The sequence below is a fragment of the Gavialis gangeticus genome, unplaced genomic scaffold, assembly GCF_001723915.1.
Source record: "Gavialis gangeticus isolate Ggan-Ray unplaced genomic scaffold, GavGan_comp1, whole genome shotgun sequence".
Taxonomy (NCBI): Eukaryota; Metazoa; Chordata; order Crocodylia; family Gavialidae; genus Gavialis; species Gavialis gangeticus.
This window is the reverse complement of record NW_017729012.1, coordinates 10,922,619-10,931,133: the sequence shown is the minus strand read 5'-3', so window position 1 is coordinate 10,931,133 and position 8,515 is coordinate 10,922,619. Positions and strand designations below refer to the sequence as shown.

Below are 8,515 nucleotides of genomic sequence, written 5' to 3'. Positions count from 1 at the left end.
AGGCGCAGTGGCACTCTGGGGCACGCCCCCACGCCTCCAGCTGGGCGCTGCAGCACGTGGCGGGGCGGCGTCGAGTGCGCAGCGCCGGGCGCGTGTGATCCGCACCTTTCCTCGCCGGCGCCCGGGGGAGGCCAGGGCACGAGGCCAGGCACTACCGCTCGCACCGAGACCCCCAGCTAAAGGAGCAGGCCCAGCGCAGCGACAGGGAACCTCATCCTCTTGAGGGGAGGGCAGGAAAGAGCAGCGGCCCCAGGTCGTGCGGAGGCACGGCTCAGGATGAGCTCCTGGAAGAGCCGCTGATGCAAGGTTAACGCTCAGAGTTTTCACCACAGGCCCCGCAGGACTCGGATGGAAAAGCCAGGCTGCCTCCCTTGCTGATTGTCCCCCCCCCCGGGCTGCTCTCGAGACCCAGCCTGCATGAGAAGGATGGTTACCCCAGTAATGCTGGGATACAGCAGCACACCAGTTGGGGGGTGGGGGGCCGGGGAAGATTTATTCCAGGCCTCTTACTCCTAATGCTATGTAACAGTAGTTGAAGTAGTAATCTAGGACTCAGCGCCTACAGCATCTGGGCACAGCTACAGCACCCCAAAGGGAAGCAAGAAACAGGTTCTCCAAGCACTGCATAAGAGACCTGCACCCACCCGTGGTTCAGAGAAGAGCAGGCCTGCTCCTCCAACCCACCCTGCTGTCCCTTTTTCCCTTGACCTGCGCCTGCCCATTCCTAGCCCAGACCACGCCATGCACAAGAACACGCTGCTGCAGCCTCCAGCAAAGTTAGAAGCACCCCAAACAAAATAAGGATCCTGTTGTATGGCTGAGTTGCTGGTTCAGCAGGTTTGTAAATAAAGATACATCTTTTAGACAATGCTGGAGCACCAGAACTGCCTGCACTTTGGGAGGGAGGCAGAGAAGTTTCTATCCAACTGTGCATAGGTGGGGTGGGGGGGGAAGGAAAGCAGAGTTAGGCAAAACCCAGCTTCAATCAAATCAGTACCCTAGGCCCAACACCCACTGCTCTGGATGGCCAACTACAGCATCTCTGCCATCGAGGAACAGGACAAGTGTGTCCCTTCCAGGAGAACGGAGCACACAGTTCACACCTTGGAGCAGAGGAACCCAGAGCCAGGCTGTCACAGCAGCCTAGCCTGAAGAGCCACAGCCACCCAGAAAGGCCTAGACCATCGCCCCAGCCTTTTCCAGTCCAAGCTTTGTGGGACTTGTTGGGAGGGAGAAGAATGGTCAAGGACAACTCGGTCCTTACTCCCAGCCTCAGCTGTGGTACTGCCTCCTTCCCAACCAAGGCTGGTCTAGTGTCCTCCCTTACTTGCTGATGAGGTAGGAGGGAGGTGAACACTTCCTGCTGGCAAGATGATGAGGCCTGCCTTCCTGTTCAAAGGATTAGTTGCTTTTGCCACACTTGCACAAAAGGTCCTTGTACCGCACCTTACAGGGCGTGTTTGTGCTTCTGCGCGAGGGAGGAGTGTGGGGCTCTCTGGTGCAGCTGATCTGGTAATAACTTGTACACCATTACTTACTGCACACCAAGAACAGTAGCTCGATCCAGCACTTCAGTCCTGCTTTCTCACCTCTCCTCTTGCAACCAGGCATTTATCCGTGCTACAGGCCGCATAGTCCCTGCATCATACCTGGGGAAGTGGACATATCCCTCCCAGAAGATTCTGCTCAGATATGAGTTCTGCCCAAGCACGAGCTCCAGTTCTTGTCCTTGTGAAAGAAGGGAGAATGGCTGGTATTCAGCTGCCAATCGAACCTGGCCCACTTCTTCATTTCTGGTGATGTTTTAGGTGTTTGGCAGCAGGATCAGTGCTATTTCACAGGCTGATTTCATGACCTCCCTCAGAGGAATCTCACATTGCGTGGTCCACATCTGCAAGCAAACAGTCAGCCACAGAAGAGAACTAACACCCATTACTGCCCAGTCAGCTGGGGTTTTGTGATCACAGGCCACCCCATAGCTGCCTGCAAGATCAGGGTCACACTGCCCTCTCCTCTCTCACACCACAGGCATTTTTAACACTGACTTCAGCGAGAAGGCATCGCACCCCGTGTGACGCAGGGCTCTCACTGCCGCTTGTGACCGCCGCGTATACACTCACTTGCTGTACAACAAAGATGTTCTGAGACCAAAACCAAAAAAAACCCACAGCCAATTAAAAACAGGCACCACTCTCCTCCAGCTGCATCAAAGACAAATTGAACTTGGGCCTGCAACACACGTCAGCGTCTAAGAGACACAAGGGAATGCCTGCGCTGTCCTGAGGATTAGCAGGTGCTAGACACGACTCCCAAGTCTGGTGGCCTCTCCTGCCAGGAGTTGCTATTTCTGCTGACAGCCCTGTCACCTGCCTTGTGGGCTCCTGTTGCAAACTGCCACATGGTCCCAACCCCCAGCATCTGATCCTTTTGTCTCCTCTTTACTATGAGGGCGTATGTCAGCTAGCTTCTTAGAGTAAGAGTCCTAAACGAGCACCCTCCATGCCTGAGCTGGCCTCCCAAAGCCAAGAATTAAAAATATACCTACGCACAGGAGCATGGTCCCAAAGCACAGACAAGTGCTAACAGCGCCACTCTCATAGAAGTGAACGGCTCAGGACATGCCAATTAAGCAAGCTGACAAGCTTGTAAAAGTGAGCTGCCTCCTGTACCTAAGGCCAAGCAGGTTGTAACAAAAGGCCCTCGAACATCGAGCAGCTCCATGCACGCGCCATTTCCATTTCAGTCAAACCCATTTTGCAGCGATTTTCCATCACCGCTGACCCTGAAGACCAGCTGCTCTGAGTATTTGGTTCTGTTGACTGTTCTGCCTGGAAGAATCCCTGGAACAGGCTTTATGGTGGCTTGAGAAGGACCTTTGCGTCTCCAGGCTCCACAAAGAAAATGGTTTCCCCATTGTAGCTTGCAGCAGATGAGACACCACTGAATCCTCAAAGAACGCTTATCCGTCTTTCTTCCCTGCAAGGTGTCACCTTCAGAGGCACCTGCTATGGAAATGTGATCTAAGCTTGGCTGGCAAGAAAGGACAAGATACATGAAAGTGTCCAGATTCTAGTCAGAATGAGACAGATGAGGGGGCAGCCGCAAGGTCTGAGCAGCTGAAAAGAATAAAGGAAAAGGAACCAGTTGCTTGTGCTGGGACTGCATTTTATTGCGAGTGGAATATGAAAGTAAGAAACATCTGAGGCACCAAAATGTTCCCTGCTTGGAGAAGACAAGTCTGGCTCTCAGCTACCATCTAAAGGAGTCTCGCTGTCGCTTTGAGAAGCTCCTGCGTTCCATGCAGCAGTGACTAATGACTCCATAGCCGGTTTTGCCAGTGCCACTGAAGCAACCCCTTGTCTGGCTCTGGATTTCCCTGAGCTGCTAGAGACCTGGAGCTCCCAGGAAGCCCTAAGACAGGGACAGCAACAGGCAACAATCTACAAGTGGCTCTGCTAGCTGGATCTGGCCCAAGGATGCAGGGCTTCAGTGGCACTGGGCAGCGGGGGCTTCCTGGCAGTCACTCCCCCACACTTCTACAGAGAAAGCAACAGTGGCAGGTGCTACCTCCATGCTGCCCCAGGGAAAAGTGGCGGCAGTGGCTGGGTCCTACCACTTGACCACTACCCACCCGACCTGCAGCCCAAAAATTTTGCTGACCACCGCCCCATGGCATCTCATTAGTTTAACCCAAAGAAGAGCTGAGAAGCAGCTGGAGCAGACACACGTTCATCCCAGCACCCACTCTGCACCTCCTGATGTCAGCTGGCTCCAGCTGCTGCATCCAAGCGTCAGGCAACAACTGGAGAAGTCCTGAGCACCCATGGGCTGCAGCAGCACCTGGCATGGCCCACAGTCAGCAATCTTCCTCCCCCTGTCATTGTTAACTCTTTGCTAACCAAAGACAGAAATAAAAAGAGGGTTGTTTAATGTCAAAGGACAAGTGTATTTATGCAGCCCCTTCTGGGCAGAAGGGCTCCAAAGCACAATACAGACAGTGCCCAGCCCACACCACTTGCTCAGCCTGCTCATGGCTGAGCCCCTAGAACTCCAGTCACGGTAGGAAGTGTTTCAAGCTCTTGCTGGAAGAAGGCTGGACCTTTTCGTCTTTTAAGTGGACATTGACAGCATAGGGAGCCTCGGACAGGCTGCAAGCAAGACGAGCACCAATTTACAAGCAGCTGTGTGCCCATGGGTCCAGGCAGATGCTGGAGCCTACCCACCTTTGCCTGCTATGGAGACCCAGGCCTCAGAAACTTGATTTTTGTTCTTGGTTCCTTTCTCCTTCTACCTACATCCCATGTCCACTAGATGATGCAAGGGTAAGAGGCAGGACCTGAAGATTTGCCCAGGTCTCAGCATTAATCTCTTCTCAGTCTGGAATTCTGCCAAAGCAGCGCGTTCTACTCCATTGCCTTGGATTTATTCACGAGTCTCGGCAGCTCCACACCACACAAGCTGGCCCTGCCCAAAGAAAGAGCTCAATTCTTCAGCATCACGCTGAGCTTCAGGTGGACGTCACAGAGGAAGATGTCCGACAGGTCATTCCCAGCCTCCTGGGCGATCCTGCTGATTATAGCACCATCCCTGCCGATCAGCATGTTCTGCACCGGCACAGAAAGAGAACGTCAGTGCAGTTCATCAAGGCAGCCTGCGCTACCCACCAGGTAGGAGAGCTCCACAGAGCAGCACAGCCACTGTGCAGGCCAGAGAAGGGAATACTTATGTTAGAAACACCACTCACACCCTGGAAAGGTGCAGCTCTCGGTAGAAGGCACCTGGAGGCCTCTGGCCTCAACCTCACGCTAGGGCAGCTGGGCATTAGCAACAGATTGTGCCAAAGGGGAGGGTGTGGATAGCCCATGGCTGGCCAATGCACGGACTGGGACGCTTGCCCGCTCAGGCATACGCCTAATCAAAGAGAAGGCAGGAAAGAGACCCTTCCGCCACCCTGTTCTCTCTTGAGGTGGGCTGGGAGTGGCAGAACCTTTCACTGGACCAGCTCTGCAGTTAGGAGAAAGGTGAAAGAAGCTTTCAAGCACAAACTGCCCTTCTGCAAATCTCCAACCCCACTGCTACTGTAGACTCTTGTCTACGGGGGCACAGCAGGGCCGGCCTCACCTCTTGTTTAAACCTACCACAAAACCAGCGAAAGTTAATACAAGTTATGTTGCGCCTGACCTGCTGTTCGCAGCCCCACTGTACCAGGCCATCACTAATGCAGTCAGCAGCCACACGTAGGGATTCAGAGAAGCAGTTTCTTGTGCTTTGTGTTCCGCACACACCAGCAGCCGGGGGGTGGGGAAGTGAAGTCAGTGCCGTGACCCTCACCTTATGCGTCATCTTCTGGACCAGCAGGTTCTGCAGGATGACGAGCTCCCCAGCTGGGCCCTCACTCCAGCTCTCTGTCTTCTGCAACAGCAGAACAGAACCACAATGAATGCGGCACCTCAGGAAGAGCAAGTCCTCTTCCTCCCAGGGTCACACCCCTGCCTTTTCACCCATACCTCAGGCAGGGGACTGCGTTTCCCAGCACTGGGCTTGGGGCTGACAGTGCCACATACCCTCAAACTTGTTTCGTCAGAGACTTCAGCAGCTCTTTCTGAGCCAAGCCACTTCCTACCTGAAGCACAGCGTAAGGCACCTCCTCCGGCATGTACTCCAGCAGCTTCTCACGGACGATGTTGTCACAGATCTCCTGAGGGGACTGGCTGGTCAAGACCCTGCTGTGGAACTTCCACGGGCCTGGCTTGGCTTGCAGCAGGAGGTATCTCTGCCAACACAAAGAACAGGGGCAGTTACCTATTGCCTGGCACTGTCACATGGTGCTTATGCCCTCCATGGCTAGTCTTTCCTAGAAGCACCACAATACTCTCTCTCTGGTCAAACATTAGCACATTTACGCTGCCACATTTGGCAGGGGAAGGGCAAATTTTGCTTCCCAAAACAGACTTTGCCAGGGTTCCTGCGTCCCTCAGAACAGACCATACAAGCTGGCGAAAGGATGGAAACAAAAGCATGGGATTTCAGGTCCCCTGTGCCTTCTGCAGCTTCAGCCCACAGGGAACAAGTGTAGGTGCTTGAGCAGAGTGTCACCAGAAGTCCAGACAAGGTTCTTTGTGTAAATGTGGTATTTTCTATTAGACCAACTAAACAGTTGGAAATTTTTTTGCAAGCTTTCATGTATGTATCCAAAATCTTGCAAAGAACAATTTGTCCAACTATTTAATTGGTCTAATAAAAGATACCACATTTATGCAAAGAACCTGGTCTGCCTATGTCCTTAGACCAACACAGCCTCAACCAACACCACCAAAAGTCCAGGGCAGAAACAAGGCAAAAGTTGCTGTTCACGCGTACACTGAAACAGGGTGGAGCTCCCATGCCCAGAGGGCATTCACCACCAACCTGCCACAGACCCCTCAGGGACCTGCAGGCTCCTAAGCATGAGAAAGGCAGACAGAAGCTAGCACCCCTATTCCCCCACGGGACAGGCAGCTTGGTGTAACTGAGTTAACCAGGGGTGCTGCAAGGGGGCACATTGCTGAGTATAACGGCAGATGCAAAATCCAAGCGCTCTGGGTACTTCACCTTCAGCGTATCCACCTCATCGGCATGGAGAGCCGCCAGCATGAAGACCTCCCGGAAGTGCGGCCAGCCTTTCCTGTTCTTCACGCCTCCAGGCACAGGGGGGCTTGGCACAGGCACTTCTTCTGTGCCCTCCAAAGTGTGGAGAAGCCCCGAGGACCTGACAGTGCTATCAGCATCTAAGCCAGAGTCCAGCTGGACTTGACCAGCCTTCGGTGGGTAACTGGACTCTTTGGCTGCATTTTCAGGCAGAGAAGCCTGGGCACCCTGCAGGGGGTTGCTTTTGGTGGAACACGAATGAGGTTTAAGCAGTGGTTTCACTATCTGCTTCTTTCCATTGACTACTCCCTCAGTGAGCTGTGCTACCAGGTCCAGCAGAAGGTACTTCTTCTTCAGCAGGTCCACCTGTATGAAGGGAAGGGGGAGAAATCAGGAGTTTGCCCCACTGGCAACAGGTTGGCAGCACCCAAGGTTTCAAGCAGCTATTCTTATACGTTAACTGAGCCAAAAGAGAACAAACCCTTGCTGGTGGTTGCAGGGGAAGGTGCTTACAGTTTAGCTAGCATGCTATGATTTTCCACGACAGGGCAGGAAGTCAGCACATTTGTAGCTCAGGAATGGTTATTTCCAGCTTTCTGGTCTCTGAAATTCAAACTCTAGCTGAGATTTTTTAAGATGCAGGGCACCCACTGAAAGACTTGCCATGTGTTTCGGTCTATACAGAGGAGAAAGGGGCTTATTCCAGACTCTCAATGCCCCACCATAACTTATAAGAATAAAATTGAGCCACCCAGCGAACACCAAGCCTTGCTCCCCAAATCTGGATTCAAAAGCCCATTTCTGTATCACATGAAGGTACATGCCTTCCAGTATGCCTCAGGTCAAAAACTATTCTGAAACAGAGGAAAAAAAAAAAACCTGCCCTAGAGTTCAGTGACCCTCATCCTCTTTCAGCATGATTTTGGATCCAACTCAAGCATCTCCACCAATCCCCACTGTGGCAAGCAACATGGTATGACGAGAGATATGATCTCTCACGTGGCTGCAAGCTAAGCCACGTAGCTCTTTACCGAACGAAACCAACACCTTCAGTTTAACCCTGAAAACAAGAGGCTGCCAGCACAGACCATGGCACACCGATGACATGTGCTGCCCCTGAGAGGCAATGGCTTGCTACAGCCTGCACCAGATAATATTTCCAGGCTGACCCGAATTAGAGTCCTGTGTAAGTGTACTGCAGAACCCAAGCCTGGACACAGAGGCATGACTTACAGTAGCAAGATGTGCACTTTGCAAGACTAAAGCTTCCTCCTGTGCAGCAAGAGAAAAGAGGCTGAAAACCTTAAGTCCAAAAGCCACAGGAGAGAACATACAGCATTTCTTTAACATCCCCACCTCCTCTTCCCCCCCATAGGTATAAAGGAAAAAAGGCCTGTAAATAATGGACAAGGTACCAAGGCAAAGTTTTTAGAGCAAGTGATGGTTCTGCGGGGTCCACATTTTAGGGCCATCTGTGGACACTTTAAAGGTTCTGGTTTTCAAAAAAGGGACTTGACACATTATGAAAAATAACAGGTCCTTTAATACACCCAGTCCCAGTCACTCAAGAAACCAAAGAAGGAATCAAACCACAAGTAATTTCAACAAGTCATAACCTACTCACTGTACAAGGAGCCACAGCCCTCATTTACCTTGTTCAGGACCAGGACACTAGGAATCTGTGGAAACTTAGAAAGACACTTCAGCACATGGGGACTCAGATGGTTCCGTGTCCAGTGATCCGACACATCCACCAAAACCAGAACTGCCAAGCAGAGAGAAACAACTGAACCCTCTCTTTGCACAAATTGGCCTGTGGTTCCCACTTCACCAAGATCCCGGGTCATTAGCTTTCTCAGCTTAAAAATCCCCAATTCTCTGATGAAAG

At 52.3% G+C, this 8,515-nt stretch overlaps 1 protein-coding gene across 1 annotated transcript in view; it reads right to left on the bottom strand.

The window, feature by feature from the left end:
• Positions 1–3,911: 3,911 nt before the first annotated feature.
• The window catches only part of ERAL1 (Era like 12S mitochondrial rRNA chaperone 1), a 13,352-nt gene continuing 8,748 nt past the window's right edge, over positions 3,912–8,515 (bottom strand). The window contains exons 7-11 of the mRNA XM_019510971.1: positions 8,280–8,392; positions 6,592–6,993; positions 5,624–5,773; positions 5,332–5,412; positions 3,912–4,604 (exon numbers count right to left, since the gene is read on the bottom strand). Coding sequence (XP_019366516.1) covers positions 4,482–4,604; positions 5,332–5,412; positions 5,624–5,773; positions 6,592–6,993; positions 8,280–8,392 — 869 coding nt within the window. The 3' untranslated portion in view covers positions 3,912–4,481. The remainder of the gene's footprint in view (positions 4,605–5,331; positions 5,413–5,623; positions 5,774–6,591; positions 6,994–8,279; positions 8,393–8,515) is intronic.